Raw genomic sequence first — 22,294 nt, 5'->3', positions numbered from 1 at the left:
TTATTTACCTTCCTAATAATGTTTTCCACCTTATTGGAATAAGAATTTCCCCATCTATTATTCTGCCTTGCAAACTGAAGGTTGTTGTCCATGACACAATCCTGCCCTCTAAAGAAAAAAAAAATATCAGAAAAGAAAAAATTTGTAATTTTAGAAAAAAAAGTTAATATTTTTATAACGGAAATTTTATGTAGTGATACTGGATTAAAGAAATTGTCAAATCAAGCATCAAACACTGACAACGTGACCCCAGGAAACAGAGTTGCTGAAGTCATTCTGTTTAAAAAGACAAGCAAGTAAGGGTTGTAGAATAAATTAACATTTAAAAGTAATTATATCAAATGAACAGCAATGTTTGATCGCTGAAGAAGTTACTTAAATGGAACACCAAAATCCATTTCACTCTGGATATTCCCCTATATAAAGTATTATCCAGTCACTTAATAGTTATGTCAGCTGAGAAGTGGGAGGGGGGAAAAAGAACAGAAGCACCATTTTTGCAATTGTGGGAAAAAAAAAACAGAGCAGCAACTGGGGCAGGTGGGTTAACACACATGAAATCAATCTGTTTTCTCAAGGTTATCCCAACAGAGACTTTTGGTGAACAGCAATATTCTTAAACACTTCTAGCTTTTAAATCTACCGCTAGCAAATACATGTATATCTGGCACATTTTATTCAGCTCTGTTGCTTCCATAAAGCAAGGCACAAAAGTCCTCCCAACATCCAGTACCTGGTGACATTCACCAACCTTAACTTTAATTTGTACACTGCTGTACTAATTTACGATGTTCTGGTAAGTGAACAGATTGGATGACCTGGTCAGTTTTTCCCCCTTCTAGTTTCCATGATTAGATCTCTGGTGTAAAATATGACACCTCCAGCAGGAGTCACATTCTCACTGGTGTTTTAGTGGTTCCACGAACATAATCACACAGAAATGCCAGAGCCTAAGCTTGTGGGCACTAGGGCAGGTAACTGACAGCATTCTGACAGACCTCTGAAATGACATTAGAAGATCTGAAATGTTAGTCTTCCTCCCCGCACAACTAAACCTATGGACTGCTCGCACGGAAAAATACACAAGTCTATTTTGGTAGGCTAGACTGTAAGACTTCAGCCCTCCAGTATGTCACATCACCTGCTCGCCACTGCACGACAGTCTGCTTAAAGAATCCGTATGCAACAGCCCTCTGTGTACTTCACTCCAGCTTTGAACCCCACCAAAACCAGTTTGCTGTTTTTCCCCTTTTTGTTCTCCTTCGATATTTTGTCTTCTCTGCTTCTTTCCCCTATTTTCCTTCCCTGGTACCACATTTTAATTTATTTGTCCTTTCCTGTTGAAAGGAGAGCCACTCTATTCTTAGAAGAGTTTGAGATCCTAAAATAAACTGCTTAACTATGTATCTATTACATCCAGATTGATGCCATGTCAGAGTCTGACAGCACACTGCAACAGGAATGCGAGCGCAGCAGAGAACCCCGGCGTTCCTGCAAGCTCCAGAGTGCACATATTTTTAAAGTAATATTATGTACAAAAACCTTACCCAAACACTAAGACGTAGAAGTCTGCTTGGTTATTTCTTCTTCTCACTACACGAGCATTCAAGTTTCTTAGCTTTTAACTTTGGTTTCCCTTTTAAAGCAGTTCTGGCCTGACATTGAGCACTGAAAGTCCATCTCTCCACAGCTACGCTGAAGAGGAGCTCAGGGTAAAGTGGAATCCACCAGAAGTCTTTTTATCAAGCAGAAAGTTATAATTTTGCTGTCATGGCAAACAGAAGTTAAAAACAGAACGTTTTAAAGGGGAAAAGAGATAATAATGGGATCTAGATAATAATTGGATAATAATGGGAGCCTTTCATCCAAGTAAGCCCTTTGAGTCCAGTCCAGTACACTAATAATTGAGAGTAGCTCGTAATTTATGGCCGAATACTTCATTCTGTTCCTAATATAGATAGCCATTCACGTAACGAAAAGGCACACTTGTTGACAATATTAACAGAAGCCGTAAGGATCAAATAGTCAGGGAACTTTCCCCTCACCCCCCGAAATACTACGGCAAAAATAGGGCTGCAGCACGCTGCCTGCTCGCTGGCTCGAGCTGTCGTTGTATAATAATTTGTCTCCCCAAGAAAAAGGGAAAGCACCCCACCTGCCCTGCCCATTCCCCTCCATGAACAGAGAAAGTTGACACAGAATTTCACAAGGCTCTGCACTAATTCTGCTGGCCAAGTTTTAAAAGCAATAAACATTTCCTCAACTGGGATGGGGGGGGAGAGCTGTAGTTATTTCAAGAACACAAGTGTCCTTTCATGGAACTATTCAAAAGTGTATTAATATAATACAAATAGGAATTATGAAGCACTCCCAAATCTGTACTAACCCAATAAATGACACACACACCATATAATAGCCATAGTCCACGTAAATACCATACTATTTCAAGACCACACATTAGTTTCAACTTTCAAATGGTCTGCAGCAAAAGACAAAACCAAAACATGCCAACTAAAATTCATTAGAAATACCAACTACTAACAAAAACTGCAAAAGTAAAGCCATTGGGAATTGTCCCTATTTTAAATGTAATATAAACTCACTAAACCCTGACCACTGCCCTAAAGGCTAACGTATTATGGGAATTTACACAGTAGAAACACTTTTTCCACTGGAAATATGAAAGCTAAAGTTAGCTGGCCTTCTCTTCTGAAAAGGTATTTGAGATTTCCCTGGAGGCGTGGGGAATTAACACCTGTTTTGTTTGTAGCATATAGGAATTTCACAAGGGAAAACATTCTTAGATTAGAGCATTTCCTTTTTTTAGTCCCAGGAACTGTTTTCGGATTATGCTGTTAAACAACAAATTCACACTGCAAAAGTAAAGGCCCTGCACCTCAGGTAAAGCAGGAGGAGGCCTTTCTGCCCTGCAGAGCTCCTAGGAAAGCCGGGTCCTGGTGGCGTGCTGCCTTTCAGCTCCAGCCCGATGTACCAAGGGCATTTTCCTTCACCTGCACCATCACCATCTTCAGTAGTAGCCAGACACCAAACTCTTTCCTTACGTAGGCGTGGGCACTGCTGCTATTTTGAGTCCTTGCTTTTTAGCAAGGCTCCCGGCGCCACAGGCCTCACTGCACTCTCAGGAGCAGCGTTAGCGCTGCCTTTCGAGTCAAGTTCCTTACATCCTCTGGGATTTTTGCATTTTTCACCTTAATGAAGTCCATCTAAAATACAGGTGCAGCCTGAATACGTTAAAATCGTGGGGAAAAGATCTCTTCTTGAAAGAAAAATGTCTCCCAGAAGCAGCCCCCACTCCTCCGTTTCAGCCATGTTCTACATGCGTGCTGCCCACAACCTGGACAGTCCCTCCACATGCACATTTCTATAGCAGGGGGCAATTTGAATGCTTTTCTTCTATGCTCATGATCGTCCAGTAAGTCTTTTTGGTCACTGACATTGGCCCAATATTATAAGAGAAATCAGCGAGGAGCATTGTTATCATCTCAATGGGATTCTTGCATAGCATGATATTTCTCCACAGTCAGTTTGAATGCTTTCCTACTGAAATCTTGATTTTCAGATTGACAGCAGCATAGAGAAATTTTTGTTGACTAGATATAAATAATTATGTTATCCATAGATAGGGTAGCATAAACTATCACAAGCAGAGGAGCAATACTCAAGGAAATCCCTGTGAGTAATTCCGATGCCGAGCCAGACCCACACATTTGCTTACACCTACCCAGGAAGAGCGTTTGTCAACCAGTTTTGAAGAGGCCCTATAAACAACAAATATGTCAATGATGTCGCCAGGACATGAGTGAGCAAAATTATCCATTAGATACAATTGTTGAAACTGCAATACTTGAAGCCTTGTAGAGAAATAACCTCTTGAGAACGGTTATAAACAAGAACTGTATCAGGACTACATCAAAATCAAAATAGAAGAGACCTAGAGACTAATAACCTTATGAGGAAAAGAGTCCATTAAAACAATGATAAATATGAGTATTTTCGTTACTTATTTGGGAACGAGACTAGATGACAGAGACATTTTTTTTTAAATCATTATTTTATGTCTCTGAAATTGCAAGTACCCTTAAACAAATGAGCCTTGCTCTATGATCTAAAATTACAGTTTTTTTAAAAAACAGAAATAACTAAAAATAACTGACTGGGAAAGACATAAAATCCAGCAGATATCCAAGAAAAGCCACATTTTTGGAGAGAAATGGTAATCTGAAGAGAAAAATTATTATAGTCTACAGAAAGTAAGTCAATGATTTCCCAAGTCATGACATGGTATGGGGAGTACTTAAAGACAAAAAGCTGCCTTGGTCAAGTAGAAAGCAAAGAGATCTTTACCTATTTAGAGACCTCAAGCAATTGTTTTTGTTTGCTTGTTGTTTTTTTTAAATAAAAGGCAAGACAATCCAATAAAATACACTATGACTACAAAGTTCTCAGTTCCATAGAATGAGAAGTGATCACGTATTTTTGCACGTTACAACCATAACAGAGTATATTTATGTACCTGCTTTATTTAAACCTGATGTAAACAGGTTTGCATGATTTATAAAACTACAGGTGCAAAGATTTCTTGATGCCAAATCTGTTTCTAAATCTTGTTCATTATTTTAAACACACACAAGCAATTGATTCGCTTTCAATTCAATATCACAGATTTCAGTTTAAGTTCATATGAACTGTCCTAAAAAGTATGACTGGCTTTTTATTGAACAAGGTCAACAGGATGAAGTGTTCAACTTTGCTTAGTTTTATTAGGGGAGGGGGAGGAAAGGGAGGAACTGAAAACACAAAACCCCAGAGTCAACCTTAGACCAACATCTGTAATGAACATGTTGTGCACAAATGTTTTACAACTGGAAGGTTTAAGCAATCTATAAGCAATGTCTTTTAATTAAGAACAGCATGGCAATCTTAACAATGCATCATGTTACCAGCTTTACCGAGTCAAAAAGAGCTACCACAAATAGGCTTCGTTCTACAGAATAAGCACATACCTCACCGTGTTGTGTATTTCTTATCCCTCACTGGTGCCAGTATACCCACTGAAATGAGAGACAAGTGAAATCAGAGTTTCTTTGTTTCACTGTTCAGCGTGGAAAGAAAGCATTAAAAGAAAAAGCTACCAATTCAGAGGTTGAAGTTAGAATAGCTGTTAAATGAATTCAGTGATCATGCATTTAACCCAGCATCATCTGCATTCTAGACGATTTAAGTCAGGTGTTGCTTGACTGTGAAATGTCTATGTTTATCTTCGGAAGGGGAAGAGAATAAACTGAACTGTATCTTGGAGAATTTTATGGTGAAAAATCATCTCTGGAGATATCCCCTAAATAGGGGGGTAAAGTACAGAGTGCTGGTGTTATAAAATTCAAAGCAGTGTCTCTTGCTGTAAGCTTTCTACGATTTAAAAAAATGTATAAACACAAGTGCAATTACAATTGTCATATTGTTTGGTATTTTCTAAATCGTAAAAGGAATAGACAAAAACTAGCTGACTGCATTAATTCTCACAAGTCAACACAGCTTTAGTTAAGAACATTCTGAAATAAATACCACTGAAATCCAGCAAGCACGCTAACACTTCAATAATGAGTCACTGCCATGTCATAACCACGTCAAATCACAAAAATATAGAGGCAATGTTTACAAGCTCAACAATTACTTTAAATGTAATCATTTAGCTAGAACACATGACTTGTATTTCCCTATGAAAGGCTCTCAACTTAACTGGATTAACACACTATTGATAGCTAAATTCCGCTGCCAGGGGCTACTGTCAAGTCATCATTTCCAGAACAAACCTATAAGCTAGTTTCTTTATCCTGTGTCCGGCTATTACAATAAGCTCATCATGAATTTGCTCCCCAAATGCTCTAAAAAATGCTGTGAAGAACATTCAAGAGCTGCATGACACGGGATTACCTGTTCTGCCGGAATTAGAACATGCAGCAGTCACAGGTTAGAAGGCTAAATACCTTCAGCAGCTAACCAAGAAATTAACATCCAATTTTTTCAACACTGTTTTTTTTTTTTTTTTTTTTTTTTTACTTAAAGACAATTCAAGTTGAATGCTGTGAAAGTTGACTGTCACACAGAAGTCAAATCCCAGACATCCTGTTCTAGGGAGGGAAAAAAAAAAAAAAAAACAGCTCTGAGTTTTCATGAAAACATTGATGTTTTTCCTATCTAAAGCAGCACTCTCAGATATTATGACTACTTTCCCCACCCACTTCTTAAAGCACACGTGACAACTGGGAGATTTATTAATAGCTGGATAAGTGAGCTAGGAGAGAAGTGAAGTAACCTACGTCAAGGTACCACTTGTGCACCACCATGCACTCGGGGTTACGCTACTGGGCAACGTGCCCTGCACTGCGCCACCCACCTCTGCACAGCCCTCCCAGTTTTGCAGGATGGTAATGGGGAGCAGGAGAGCTTCTGATCCTTGTTTTCATGCAGGGCCTAAGAGCAATTTCAATACAACCACAGCCCTGCTTTTTTGTTAACCCATTCCTGTTTACAGCATCTGGCTAAAACGAGAAAGAAGCAAACTTAGAGAAGAATTAGTTAGTTCCTCCTATTCTCCACACACAAAAAAAAGAATTGGTTTTAAAGTTACATTTAGTAAGAGGAACAAATAAAAGACTTGTTCTAAACGGAGGAATTTTCAAGTCTACTTCCTTCCCCCTCTGCCAGCAATACTGTTTGTTTCCTGAGACTCATAAAGCTGAGCGGGTGACGGAGCACAAGCATTCCTAATGAAGGAGCCCGAAATGTCATTTTAAAGGGCCAGAGGAGAACAAGCAACCATAAAGGTTACAGCATAGACAACACACAATCCAAAGAAAACATTTTTGTTATGTTAGGGACAGGACAGGCCGACATGCCAGCTGCAGCCAAAGGACTGGGAAACAAGAAGCGGCAGCCTCCAGGCTCCTGCACGGGCACGGCTGGCTGGATGGCACTACGAAGTCACCCGGCCAACACGACTTACCCCAGTTAATCAGCAGCTAGTGACTCCACTGCAAAAACATCGGTCATTCACGCGATAACATCCTCTGTTGTGACACAGATTAGGACCTCTCCAGCTCCCCATCGGGACAAAGTATAAAATCTATTTCATCATCAAGCGCAACCAGGCTGTGGGACTCTGCTGCTGGGTTTGGTCATGCTAGGAATGTCTTTCCAAAAAGTCTCTAAAGTGCAACTAGACACAAAAGAAACAACCTAAGGAAGCTCATGAGCTCCAGATTGAATGCAGCTGGGAGAACATACCAGCAGCTGGCAACACAAATGCACCTTCCTAGTTTTTGCTGCTTCATCTCCACTTAGGTTTTCACTATCAGCCACTAAAAACTGAACACTGAATCCATCTTTGGCTGTTCTGAGCTGGTTGTATATTCTCCGTTGATTACTGGAGGCTCATGCACGCATTCCTTTGCCTCTTCCCACCTTTCATTGAAAAGACTATACTTGAAACAGGAGAAATAATGAGATTACGCCAAGGCAGAATCCCCCCTGCCCTTCTACAAAGGGAAGGATTCCCTACTGTCATCTGAAAGAGAATGCTGTCTTACAGAAACACACGTCTAATACTTTTATTTTTGTAAAATATATTGAAAGCATTAGCCCTTAACACATATTTATCAGTTGTGCAAAATTTCACAAAGCACTACAAAATTTCCACATTTTTCTTAGGCCCACCACAAGTGAGCTCAAAGAAGTTCCAGAAGACTACAGCTAAGGGAAAGAAACCACTGGAAATTCAGTTCGAATACAAACAAAAAGGTACAAAAATTTAAAAAATCTTCCCTTAAAATCCAGCTTAAGTTAAAAGCTTCCATTCACAAAGAAGAGAGACCACGTTGAACCACATAACAGATGAACATCCAGCAGAATGGTACAAATCCCTTTCAGCTACCAGCTTTTAGTAACAGATAGCCTACTCCATGCAAGGGAAATAGAACATTTTAAGTAAAATAAATGAAGTAAATCAGAATTAAAAAAGAAAAAGAAGAAAGACTACTCTAGAAAGTACTGTGCCACTGAGCCCCAAGCCTGCAGGCAGCGTGGGAAGGACCTGATCTTACGTAAGGTGTTATTAAGGCAGCAAAGCTGGCTGCTTACCTGCAGATACTTAAATACTCAAAATAATCGCACAGATTAGTGAGCAACTGTCAGAGAAAAGCATTACCTACCTGTAACGTAGTCAGAGTTCCTCAAACTCTCTCCCCACGTGTATTCTCTTAGAGGTATACGTGCCTTAAGGGCTTCAAGTGGCAGATGTTGTCTGTAGCGTGCTCGCTAGGGGCCAGCAGGCAGAATCGGATTTACCGCTATTCTCTGTACACCCACACAGATCCAAGTTCTGGAAGGATTCCCCAGCCACAGAGCTAATTATGGTTTATATCAATAGGCCAGTATGGCAAGGAAAAAAAAAACTTGTTTTACAGGCACAAAGTATTCTTCCTTCAGAGAGGCACAGGAGGAACTTGAACTCCTAGGAATAGCCAGTGATACTGATATCCCAGAAGAGGCATCTGCTCCAGGTGCTTCAGTTAAAGGACAGTGCAGAAATATGGGAAGAATGCCATCTAACAGGCATGTCAAGCAGGGAGTATATTTTAGAACAAATCTGAGCCATTTCTCATTTTGCAGATACTTTCTGTTAGGCTCAAGCCCACAGAAGTTTGGTGCACAAACCGAACACAGCAATCCACTGCTCTGAGAAGACCTTTGGGGCAACAGCGCCGAGGAAATTAGTAGAACTGAACAACTCCATGATTCAGAAGTAACCCTGACAGCCTTAAACCACACTGCCTGCCTTTTGGGAACAGGCAATTCTTCCCCTGGAGTGCACACTGTGCCTTCCCTGGGCTATCAGGGCGTGCATCTCATCTTGTATCCTGCAGCACATTCAAAAGGCAACACACCGCTGATTTAGTTAGTCCAGAGCTGTGCACATGCTGACCAGCCAGGTGGCTGCTGTGGAAAAGCAAAGATAACCACCAGCTTCTTCCTTTTTGCCTTACAGGAAGCACTGATTTACATCTTCCCTCTGCAGCTGCTGTTCATGCCACCTGCAGCGGTACCTTCAGGACTCTGACTGAAGATGAAAACACTTGGAAGGTTTGGGTTGTCTTGGGACAAATGCACACATTAAGAAGTTTGTGGGGAAAAAAAAAATACTCCAAAGTTCTCCAAAATACACCAGATACACGTTACCCTGGATACTTCCTTTCATTCATTTTCACTTCAAACCCCATGTCAGGTGCTTGACAACACTCAGGTTTGTCACACGGAAAAAAGAGACCTCATTCTTAAGTCACCGTAAAAATGTTTAAAAATATGTTTATAAACTGCTGAAGCAAAGCTAACGCAAAAGCACGGAAGCCAGAGGAAATGAGTTGTTGCATCTGATTTTATACATGCTCCAGATGCAAGTGGTGCAATTCACAAACAAAGACTCAGGTCACGCATGTGTAACTCATGGGGGGGCGTGTATAAAGAAAACATAAACGCACCACCATAAACAGCAGCATTTCACGTTATTCAAGCAACCAGAACCTAACACGCTAGCTTTACGAAACGGTGCTCTCCTTATGTAGTCCCTGGTTTCCCAGAAGGTGTACATCAGCCCACAACACGAAGTAAAGACACAGAGCACATCAGCATTAAATATCAGACCACGTTCTCAAGCTTCTCATTCAGTTTTACGCTAGACACCTCTAGGCTGGAAACGGAGGAAGAGTCACTTGATAGCGTCTGCACACAGACTGAGAAGGGTTCTGCAGATAAAATGCAAAGGAAAAAAAAGCGTTCCTCACTTGTAAATGCTTAATCACATCCAATGCAACCCGAGAACAGCCAGAAATGAAGTGCTAATTAGGTTTAGGCGATGCTGAAGTCATTATGTCAGGAACACAACTGCGTGGCTCCAGACCCACCTCCTTCAGCAGCACGAGGCCCCGCTACGTTCCCACCACCCTGCAGAAGAGGGATTAAGAGAGCGCGATGGAGTGCTCCAGGCACTAATGACACACTAATTCCTGCTTATCCCTTCATTTAACACACTACAGCGTTACAGTACCCCCGCTCCCCTGCCCCCAGTTAAATATCTGACGCTTTCCTAACTTTTTGGGGGGTGTGTTTTAAACCCCTGTAAATTAAAACCAACCCGTCCCTACGTTAAACACTAAGTTAAACAGGAAAATTACACAGAACAAGACAACACAAGGGACACAAGTGGCATTGGCAATGAAAACATAGGACTGTATGTCAACGAAACAAAACAGAACTCAAACCGTTCAGCTACTAGGAAGGCAGACAGACCACTACAGAAACAGCAAGAAATAAACTTCATTATTCGCTAAACACTTGACTTCTGTTAGTGCCTCTCTCTTAGAGAAATTAATCATCATCCCGACAAACTTCAGCTGCAGGGCTTTCCTAGCAACTTTTCACGTACAGGAAAGCTGATTCAAGAACACTTTCTCAGGGGCAGTTGTTGAAATAATTCAAGACGAGATGAAAACTGAAGCCCAGTAAAATGTTATACTGCATAATCTACAAATTCTTTCCTGCCGCTTTCATTTCCAGGACTCTTACTACCCAAAATGCCAAGATCCTTGACTCCACTTTTAGCTACTGCTGCAGAGAGGTCACAAGCCCCAAACCGGCTGCATCTCCAGCCAACACCATGCCTGGTCTCACGAGGGGAATATCCAAGCACGTCAGCACACAGACTCTGCCCTGCAGTCCCCAGTCCCCCTACTAACTGCAGAAGCAGAGGAGCAGCTGCAGAACTCTCCAGTCCTGCTGTCCCTTGCTCATAGCAGCCAATACCAAATCTGTTCTTCACATAACCCTCTACAGAAGTCAAAGAGCTATGCTACATCCTCTGTATTTCCCTCTAGACCAGCCCAACCCCCACAAACCACAGCCAGTGAACTCAACTCGGAAACTAGGCCAAGTAGAAGATGCAGAAGACATTTTCAGAGCATCTGAGAAAACATCCTTATGGTGAGCGGGGAATGGGCATCTGGAAATGCTGCAGGAAGTTTCAAGGTGTTGTAACACTTCTAACAACACAAGCACAGCCAAACAGCATACCTTATGTTAAGGCATACAAGTTGCATCTTGAGCTAAGACGGTACTGGATGACAAGAAGTGAAAGATAAATTATCAAGAATCAGAAAATTAAAAGCTAAAAAAGAAATTTAAATTACCAGGGTTCAAAAATGCCCTCAACACAATATATTGTTACCTGTGAGACAAATAATTTGGACTTAGACATTTTCAGCAAATACCACTAACTGCTACTAACAATTTGCAATCACCTCAAACCAGCTTTAAAAAAAACATGAAGTCTTTAAAATTGATAATACTATAGCAATATTCAGTTTAAAACTTCTCAAATATATTACATACACATACAAGCTTTGTTATGAGCTATGTAGTGTATGCAGTTCTTCAAAGTTATGAAATGCACACATCCAGAAGTTACCTAAGGAGTGTTTTAACAAAAGTGTACAAAAATAAAAATAAAAATAAAATACTGGCATTAATGTGCAAGCTGTTTTTCCAGGTCATCTGTATGCATTACACCTCAAAGAAAGCACACTCTCAGGAAACATTTTATCACAAAATAGCTTATGTTTTAAGCTACTTTGAACACTCACTGTTGATCTCCAGTTCTCAAAATTTTCCACGTAAAGCTTTCAAGATATTGCTTGAAGATCCTACTCCAGTGCAGCTGTGAATTAAGGGAACCAAGTAACGAGATGACATTTTAGAAGAGTCTGCAGAGCTGTCCCGGGACAAGAGAAGCATCCCTGGCATTTACAAAGGGGAAAAAAGGCAAGACCTACAGCAGCCCTTAGTCCGCAGAACCAAATTCCACAAACAGTTGATTTGCAGCTCTGAGAAAGCTGCTTTCTGAGCAAGCATGTAACTTCGCTGGATAAATCTCAACTGCATACCAACAGCACAACTGGCACACTGCGCTGTGTCAGAGCTTGAGGTAGTTTTTAATACGCAAGGCCCAGCGAGCCATACAACACGAGAAAAAGCCTGAGAAATCCTGAATTCCCTGGAGCCTCCAACAGAAGTTTAACAAAAACACAAGAACGAGATTAATTTGCCTGCTCTGAAGACGTGCTGTGATGTTACTTCTCCCCTCAAAGAATGAGGCCTTTGGAGCCCGGCCTCCTACAGAGCAGCCATGCAGATAAGGTTGTAATTTACAGAATAATCTGCTGTCTGTGTAAAATGCCAGGTACCACGTTTCCAAACAGGCTATTTTTAACAGTTTATCCTTCAAGGTGATACTGTGTGCTAAGAAAGACATTTTGATTTCAGACATTCTGAGTTTATCACAATGGTTAGGAAAGAAAGCTTAGACTTTTGGACACACGAGGAAATTAAGTGAGCCCTCACCTGTCCCAGTTTTACCACCGTCTCAAGACCTTCTCTATGAAGTATGGATGTGGTTGTTTCTAGTGCTTAATAATTTCGGGGTTGAGACACAGAAGCCCCCACGTGCGGCCCTACCCCTCCGCACAGCATTGTGTGTGTGAGAGAAAATGCTTCCAGGCAGCCATTTGCTGTGGGACCTCGGTCCCGCACTCACATTTCAATTTATTTTCATATATAATTTTACCTGTACCTAATTACATCCCCAATACTTGTTTTTATGGCAGACACCTGCCACTTCTCACTTCATGCTAGAAGTCACTGAAAGTTTTTTTCTTGTTGCTAGTTTTTCTAAATGATGGCATTATTTTACATGTCAGTTCAGACCAAAACCGGTGAAGTGTAAGATGTTTTAGGTGTGCCCCCCTTATCTATTTGCACTTGTAATATCAATATCAAGTCTCTCATTTAACCCCAACAAACTGAAATACAGCAAAAGCAAAGAGCTCTTTCTCCTTTAAGATGATAAAGGAATTTCCCTTCTCTTCGAACTGGAGCAGCCTAAACGCCAGGAGAACTGACATCTGAACTCTGATTTAGGCTGCTGCTCCTACCATCGCTATTCATTCGAAACCTGGGCTGCAATTACTCGAATCTCCATCAGATACACGGTGCCTTCTAATGCTTCATGTCCTAAGCATGCCTGCTCCTGCTTATGTTACTCAGAAAATCTCCAGCTCAGAAAAATGGCAGCTTGAAGGCTGGCCACTGTGTCATGCGCTCCCATCCTCATGATACTCCTCTGAATCTTCAGGGAGGATAAAAGCAGTCGTAAATTTGCAGCCACCCTGCCATTCTTTTCCACAGCACAAAAAAAAAAAAAAAAACAAAAAAAAAAACTCTAAGAACAAGAGAAACCTATTCTTGTTTTCTGCTTCTATTAACAGAGTAGTAAGGTATCAGGGACCACAGCATGTTGACTAGAAAATATTAAGAGAGAATTGAAACTGTATTTATTAGCAAATAGACATAGATAGTTTGGATGAGCTAAGTCCTTTTCGTGGTTCAGATTGGGTCCTGGCAATCAGGAAATGGAAGTTCGAAACAGGAGTCAATTAACTGATTAATGAACACTGTAGAGAGTGCAAACAATCTCACCAGATCAACAAAGCCATTTGTTTGCAGATACGAGCTACAGAAGTTTATCTCGACATTAAATTCTCTCTGCTCAGAAAAGAAAACAAAGCAGCAATCACAGCCTCCCGACTTTACAGGGTGAAAACTGGGCAGGAGTGCCTCGAATCGCTCATAAAAGCAAATCCATGCATTATCACGTTATCGGGACTCTTTTCCCATATGTATTACTGACAGTAACCATGCTCACAAGTATAGCAGCTGACTTTGAACATGCTGACCTTGAGCAGGCAAATGACCTTAGCAGCATGTACTTCTGGCTTATTTCATTGCAACGGCGAGGCAGTCTCACCATCTATAGTAGTCTAGAGTCTCTGGCCACCACCCCTGACTATTTTAAGATATCCCAATACACTTCAGTGATGCACAGTTCAAAGTGATAGAATAACATCTGCTAGCATATTTAAGTGCAAGTTGTTTACAGAGGAATATTTGGCTTGTTCTCCTACTTGGCTTCCCTGACAGAAAACTCCATTTATTAAGAGTTTTACTTCCTATTTATGCATCTACTTTTCTTTTTTTTTTTTTTTTTTTTTTTGAGCAAGAATTTTAGGTATTGTGAAAGGAGAAAAACAAGACGTCCCACTCTAGATAAAGCTTATTTAGAAACTTCAAGTATGTGACAACAATGGGTGGACTTGAAAGGCAGTTACTTCCTGAGATGTCAACTCTGCATGACTTCTTCCCTGGATAAAGAAAACCTATATTAAGATACGTGTTTATTTGCATGCCAGGCTTTAAATTGATACTTTATACCTGTAAAGTGTGGGCTGATCTCATGTTAGGAAAAGACAATTGACAACTGCTGCAATGGATTAATGTGTTATTACTGCTTCATAATTGCCCATTATAGCTACAACCCAAACCCACAGAAGGAAAAAACACTCTCAGGAGGTGCTGTCAACCTGCACCATCTGGAGTAACTGCAGTGCCACAGAGCACATCTAATCAAGTTACAAAGCCCAGTGAGAAAACAAGCCTGGCCAGGAGTATACAGCCACCAGGGTTTGTTTTTTTTTTTTATTTTATTTTTTCTAGTTTTAAAGAGTATGTATAAGAAAGAGGGAAAACAACAGATTAAAGCAGCTTCACAACAATTTGGAAAAAAAAAAACCAAAAAACAAAAAAACAATACAACCTAAGTTGTTTATACTCTATTCTGATACTAAATATGAAGGTGACAAGTTATAAATAAAAGCAGCCCCAGTGCACTCGTCTCCAAGCATGCACGTAGCCCTCACTGTACTCCAGCTCGCGGACAGTAATTAAGCCACACAACTCAGCTGCTCTATTATTTTCCCCAAATCCTTTAAAAGGGAAGAGTCTGCATTGGATTCAATCGCTCTTCCGAACTGCAGAAACGAATGGGTGAGTGCAAGCTACCATGGCAGACGAAGCATTTATGTTAAGGGGTGAAGGAGAGGTGGTCTTGGCAAGTGTGCTGGGATCGAGGAGGGTCTAGAGGGCTGTTTGCTGTACCTGCAGCACCAGGACCACAGAATGCAACAAATACCACTTTTTTCATCCCCTCCGAGTCTTCACGGGAGAGCAGTTTAAAAGGAGGAGATGGAGAAAAGACTGGTGCCATCCAACAGGAATACATCCAGCAGAGATTTTTCCATCCCTCTGAGCTCTGCTGCAACAGTAGTGACATTTGGCATTTTGTCTGGAACAACTGTTGATTAGCAACTATCCTCGGTTGGAAGGCAGGAGGAAGGATATCGCTGACTGATTCGGGAATGAGTGGACTCCACTTACTGCTTTACTCCTTTGCTTTTCCTTGTGGGCACATTGCTGAATTAACTAGGATCGTATGTTACTGCTGTCACCACCCAAGGAGAAAAACAACTCCAAGCTCTGAGCACTCCTTTACAGCCAAATACCTTCCAGCCTGCAAGCATCACCCGAGCACTCCAGGAGCCTACCACAGCTTCAGCTCGGCCCCCATTTTATAGAGATCAATTATACTGCTTCCCATCCACTTCATTTTCCCAATCAATTTGGCAGTGCTAAACAGCAGTTTGAGTATGGATCTCTGGCTGCCAGGAGTAGCAAAGAAAACAAAAACAAATAAATCAACATAAAGGTGATCTCCTCTGGAAAAAAAAAATAAAAAAGGCAAGCAGTAGCTCCTCCCAGCCAACACCAAGTGCTGGAAATCACAAGGCTGTGCCTACACAAACACTGACATAACGCTGCAGACTCTCCCTTAGCAAGCTGTGTTCAGCACACACTGCAAATGCTGAGTTGTGCTTTACAAACGCGGTGTTGTGGTCAAGTAAAAAGTGGAAGAAGAAAGATACTGGAGAAGAAAGAGGCTTTATTATTACCAAACTCCACTACATGCCATTAGGTGGAACTGTGCATCCTTTACATAAAATTTTACTTGCTTTGAACAATGCCTAAATGTTACAGACAACAGTGATATACAGAACGAATCTCCTGTCATTTGGTAACAGCTAGCGATGAGAGCAGAGCTCCTGGCCACTGCTGTTGCACCCAGCTGGTTCAAAAAGGGGCAAATTCTACCCAAGTTTCTCTGCAAAAAAAATCCTGGAAGGAGCACCATGTAAAAGGAGAGGTCTGCTGCGAAACCAGACCCGAAAAGACCTGTGGCAACACAGAATGCCACGCACAAGCTCTTTTCATGACAGTGGGGCAATCTAACACTCTGAAGCCCCCGTTCTCACTTTCTTTTCCCAAAATACATACAACCTTACGAGAGAGACGAAGAAAAGGAAAATGACTCCCAGAGTATGCCTTAGAAAAATCTTCCACCTCACCAGAGGAGCATGAGACAAGAGAGTCAGAAATAAGAGCTATCTGTTGATTCCCCTCCTTCCCAGCCCACACTGTGCGAGGAAGGGAGAAAAGCAGCTTGTAATGCTGGATGTAATGCTCTGGTTTTCTTGGTTTAGGGCACAGATGACCCAGAGCAACATACTCTTCATGCTTTTTCCCTATATGACAAAAGCTTGATCATCTACACTGTATATAAAAGCAGCTTTTTTCTTTCCAAAATGTATACACTGCTTGGTTACTTACCTACTTAGATCACTCACAAAAGGTCAGCAATCTTAACGTGTGAGACCAGCAGCAAAGAAAAGGCCTTGAATACCAGACCCCGCTAGCCCACAACTATTAAAATCCAGGCCAGCATAAAAACAGCATGTAAGCACAGTCACTGACTTTCAGGGAAACAGCATTTGGAATAACATTTCATCTTTGAGACAAAGAAGAAAGCCATGACTTAAGATAGTGCCTTGCAGTTAAGCACTTACTCCCATCAATACTCTGTCTCTGCAGGTGAATAATCTAGTGTCTGGCAACAATTTCCAAAGGTTAGTTAAAAACAAGTATAAAAATACTTTTTAACATTTCATCATTTTCCTTCTCTTTGCTTGGGAAAGCTGAGACCACCAGGAACACATCAAATTGCTATTACTCAATGCAGTTTGTCACCACTCCTCTGCTCGGCTGCGCTGTTTTCAAATTGAAGTAGCATCACTTGTCCTGACCTCTCCTCATACAGAGCTACTGTACGATTTTCAGTGATCATTGTCACCTCTTATCTGCTATAGACCAAGGTAAGGTGAAACTTAGGACAATCCATTGTCCACTCACCTGCCTTAAGTGCTAATATTGGATTATTACTCAGTTTTCCGATTTATTGCTCATGTTCTCTCACAGACCTAAAATACTGCACTACCATTCAAAACATGGTTAACAGAAGATTTTGTTGCCTTCTCTGCTCTTGCAATTCCTTCATGACAGTCTCCTACATACACAGGAAAAAACGTGGTGATGAGATACAAAAAAATGTTTTCTCTTCGTTCACTTCTGCAAAACTTCTTTACACATTTCTCTTGAGCATCTGAAGAGCACTTCTACAGACAAGGGTGGACATGTGCCTGCAGCAAAGTGCCAAATCTCACTGCAAACTACAACTCTTATTTTTGAAAATGGCCGTGGCATAAGTAACCCACAAACTCCACCAAGTCAAACAGAAGGTGGGAAGTTGCAGTGGGGTTGATGTAACCCTCTGAACAGTTTTGCTCCTCTGCCTGGTTCCCCAGCAAAGCCACAGTTCAGCGTAGGCGCCCCCACAGAGGTGGGAAGACAGCCCTGCTTCCTTTCCAAAATATACACACACTGCATCTGAAGGCATTTCATTCCATCCTCCCCTAAGTCTGCAGATCCTAAAATAGTTGTCTAAAGGCAAAACGCAACCCTTCTGCCTCATACCTTTTTCTTGAACGTCTTGAGCTTGGCAGAGTGCTTTTGCACATCGGAATAGGTCAAGTTTCACATTACAGTGACGTTTATACAGATATTTCCTAGATAGTGTGCTGTTCCTGTCACTTGGTGAATCAAAACCTCGTGCACTGTCACCTCTGAACAGACAGGGATCTCCACTGGTAAAAACTACAGTAAAGCTCATAATGCACTTAAGGGTTAACATGCTCTGAAGACTTCATACAAGAATACAGATGTGATTATGCTAAGAAAGACAGCTGTAGGGAACAAGCCTTTTAAAAAAAGTTGTTCCAATCTGAACTGTAATGGAATTAATTTAGTTCAAAGCTTTAAAGAGCAAGAAAACTTTCATTTAATTGGATTTGTAAGTGACCTAAACAAACACACAGCACCACTGAACCTAGGAAAATGAGAGATTTCAGTAAGTCTCAATCGCTGCTTGCTTCTTTTTAAAGGGTTTGTTTCAACATGTCATAGTCAAACAAGTCAAACCTGCACTATCACTCCCACCCTCTAATACAAAAACATTTAAGCACAGATATATTTTAAGAAGTAGCTCCTTTGTTGATTGACAAGTGGCAAAATTGCTTGCAAAATAAATTCTACCTCAATACCATTTATTGTCTGAAGGTCCTCCTCATTCCTTGTCAGAGCTTTTCTCTTCAAATCTCCTTAACATCACTTATGTCGAGCACTTTTGGAGTCAACTCCCTGTTTTCTGATATTATTTACACTGGTCAGGTACTCCTAAGCAATAAAAAGAAGTCTGAGAAACCGTATGCCAAGCTACACAAAGTTAATTTGAGCCACTCAGCCAGCAGAGAGCCATGCATCCACAATGAAATCCAATGGGCTAAAAACCTTTTCAGAAGTAAACTTTCTGCTGGAGGAAAAAAATAAAAGCAAACTTATGTTCATTTCAAAATTTTCTTAACCAATATTTACCTCAAATATAGCATCAGAACTATTAAAATAAACAGACCCTGATCTACAAGGAAACTTGTTGGACTCTGTTACCCCATGTAAAGCCCTTACACGGAGCCAAGACAAGCATGTACACCCACCAGCTTCATTCTTAATAACCCCCCAAGAAGTATTTTTGAGTGTACATGCACAAAGCCTACTTAGTCACGCTTTAGTGCACGTAATGTAATGCAAGTATCCAAACTAGACAAGAGGTGCCAAGGCGCTGCACATTGATCTTGAAGCACAGAGACCTGTGCAACTCTGTACATGTCAAAACCCTAGAGGATAGGTGCTAAGAAGCACAACCCCCCAAAAAATAACAGCTAAAATTTGTATGAGGGCAGCTGAATAAGCGTAACAATGCTATGTCTGAGTCATGTAAAGGAGAAAAAACAAGTCTGAAACTAGACAGCACCAAATGAAGTATTACAATAGGACCACCCAGCCTGGTTGCCTACAGCCTCTCCCTTTGTCAGTTCTTGGGCAGGGGGGAAGGAGACAAAGAGCAATAGCTCCCAACAATCTGCAGTTGTGTCAATAAAGAAAAAAGCCAAAATATGTACAGAAGTACTCTCGTACTTCCATATGAGAATTCTCACACGCACTTCGAGTAGCTGCTGAATTATGAATTTGTACCCAACAGCTGATGTTAAGACTTGTGCATAACCTCACAGAACTCATGCTGCCTTTTCAGGACTTGCTGTATTTCCAGGCTCCAGAAAATATGCGCGTCTCGGATGGCACACAGCTCTTACACTAAAAGGAGCTCTCGAGTTACTTCATTTCTTATTTCTCATGTGCACGTTTCTGTATAACGTGGGTATGCATCAGTCAACATGACTTCCCAATTTAGTCAACTCTGCGTGCTTTTGCAAACCTTAGCTGCAGTTTGCAATTGCTAATAAGGAAATGCAGGTGATTAGTGAGAATATTTTGTATGAGGACAGTACATGAAACGTTCTTGTTTACAAGCTATGGTCAAAAAACAGTTAGATTCTTCTGGCACGAACTCCCATCACCATAGTTTCATCATGCCCAGAACTGTATTGCACAAGTTTTCACTTCCAACATGAATAGCTGCAACATATTTAAAATTGTCTTTAGATTACTCATTGTCCTAGGCTACTGGCTTTTCCCTGAATTTGCAGAGACAGGCAACACACAGGATATACAGCTGCCAACAACGCAAAGCAGAACTGAAAAAGGTGTTCTATCAAGACAAGCTCAGCTTATAAAGAAAACAGAAGCACTTCAGATGTTAAATATTAATGGCTTTCAAAACATTTCACCAATTGGATAACTGCATGAGGAAAGGATTAAAAAAAAAAATCAGAAATATATATCCAATGTAGAATGCAACCGTTTACCAAAATCACTTTAAATGCCCAGCTGATATCACCTGAAACATTTAAGTATACCGTCACTCCCTAACTCCAGAAGTTCACTGAAGTCCACAGCTGCTGAAGGCACTCAATTAGAATTGAGTTTATAAGAACTAGGCAAAATATTTACAAGTACAGGAGAAAAACAGAGGAGTTTACATCATCTTTGGCAACGGTACATAAAATATGGTGTTTCTAGTACACTGTCCAGCTGCTTACAGAAAAAAAAATTCTTATTAGGAAGGCAGGAAAGGCATGCTAATCAAGCAAGCAAACGCTATCTTTTTCTAACATGCTTCTAGAAAAAAAAAAAAAAACAATATTACGAAAACATCCAAAGCAAATATTCATGTTCAAAATAGTAACCAATCACTTAATCTTGGTACGTCCCAGATTCTTAAATGGCCCTTGTGTTCTCCAAATTACTATCAGTTATCTGAAGGAGTAGTTATTTAAACCATTAATATATGAGAAATTAAAAAAAAAAATCTCCATTAAAAGTTAAAAAAGTAAAAGACACCTACCTGTAATACCGAGATTGTAAATATGTTGAACAAATAGTCTTTGATACATGGCTGGCAGACCCAAAATCTATTACTTTAACCCGGTAAGGCTGCCGAACAGGATCCACCAACATAATGTTCTCTGGTTTGAGGTCAGCATGGATTAAACCAAGACTTTTCAGTTTTTTCAGTGCAGTGGCCACCTGTTGCAGAATAGGCCGTATTACTTTCAATTGAAGAGGGCTGAATTTGTTTTGTTTCAGGAAGTCGTATAAATTCTGTTCCAACATCTCAAAAACCAGACAAGTATGGTTACGATGCTGAAAGCATTCATAGGCTCTCACAAAATTGAATTCGTCGGCATTTTCAGTACTTAGTCTTGCTAATATGCTCACTTCTATTTGTCCTTGGCGTGCATACGAAGGATGATTCTTCAAGATTTTGATTGCCACGATCTCATTTGTCCCCCTTTTCCAGCACTTCACCACTTGTCCAAAGGTCCCTCGCCCAAGGAAGTCAAGAACCTCATAAGTATTTTTCACAGAGCACAATACCTCATGCTGTACTAGCTGGTAGTCTCCATCTCCACTTGTACCACCTTGTTTTGAAGTCGCAGCAGTGGTCACAACCGTCACTGGGTTTCCTACATTGGTTTGCAACATTGCAGGCAATATGGACAGTTCATCAACGATCTGCATCGTGCTGTTCTGATTATCCAGCTCTTCACTCTTACGCTTCAATCCACATCGCTGGGGTCCTTCCAGTATATCTAATCTGCTTCTTTGAGTCCCAGTCGGAGGTGCCTCTATCTGAGCTCGCTGCGCCCGCGCTGCTAACGCTTTTGTAGCACCTGCAATATTTTTTAAAGCAACAGCATTTGACTGCAACAAAAAGTTCTGTCCTCGAGGTCTGTCAAATGGGTTTTTAGTCTGAAAGAAAGTACTAACCCTGTGGGGAGAAATTCCGAAGTTTTTACCATTCACGTAGATTTGTGGGTAGGCTCTTTCGTGGTACACGCAACTGCTTGGTTCTAGTTTGAGTTTCTTCACACTACAAAAGGCACTTGACTGGGTTTGATAAACATATGGTGGATAGACCAAGACTTGTGAGGCCATACCTACGGAGGGAGGGAAAAAGAAAAAGCAGGTTAGAATTCTGCATTCACATTTCCAAAGTTTACAGCAGTTTCCCCACTAAAAACAATAATAAAAAGGACAAGTGTATTCGCTGAACTACGTAGCTTGAATTTTGTATTTAGTTTCTTACAGCAAAAAGCAAGCTCATCATGCCTGCCCAGTGCGGTGCCTTTAGCACAGACTGCAGCAGCAGCAGATTACATTAGTAAACGTTTTCAGCAACTGCATGGGGCAGAAGAGAGAGAAGTCTGCAACAGGCCAGCGCCAATGATTTTTGATGCGAAAGAACCAGCTTTGTGCCATAAGAACTCTGCTTTCATTTAAAAGCCTCCAGCATTTCTGCATACGATGATACCGCAGCCTTCAACAACTTAAGGTGAAAAAAATACAATTATTTATAAATGGCAACGTA

General features: G+C 40.9%; 1 protein-coding gene across 7 annotated transcripts in view; it reads right to left on the bottom strand.

Annotated features, from left to right (window-relative positions):
• The window catches only part of HIPK3 (homeodomain interacting protein kinase 3), a 65,602-nt gene that overhangs the window by 30,029 nt on the left and 13,279 nt on the right, over positions 1-22,294 (bottom strand). For 6 of the 7 annotated variants that reach the window (XM_027459469.3, XM_072039220.1, XM_038179746.2 and 3 more), the window contains one exon: positions 20,768-21,863. In XM_027459469.3, the coding sequence (XP_027315270.2) occupies positions 20,768-21,861 (1,094 nt within the window). In that variant the 5' untranslated portion in view covers positions 21,862-21,863. Of the gene's footprint in view, positions 1-20,767; positions 21,864-22,294 lie in introns of those variants that run through there. The other variant, XM_013101985.5, reaches the window with a different exon arrangement.

The sequence above is a fragment of the Anas platyrhynchos genome, chromosome 5 (assembly GCF_047663525.1).
Source record: "Anas platyrhynchos isolate ZD024472 breed Pekin duck chromosome 5, IASCAAS_PekinDuck_T2T, whole genome shotgun sequence".
NCBI classification, from domain to species: Eukaryota; Metazoa; Chordata; class Aves; order Anseriformes; family Anatidae; genus Anas; species Anas platyrhynchos.
Note: the sequence above shows the minus strand (reverse complement) of the source record. Positions and strands in the feature narration are given on the sequence as shown.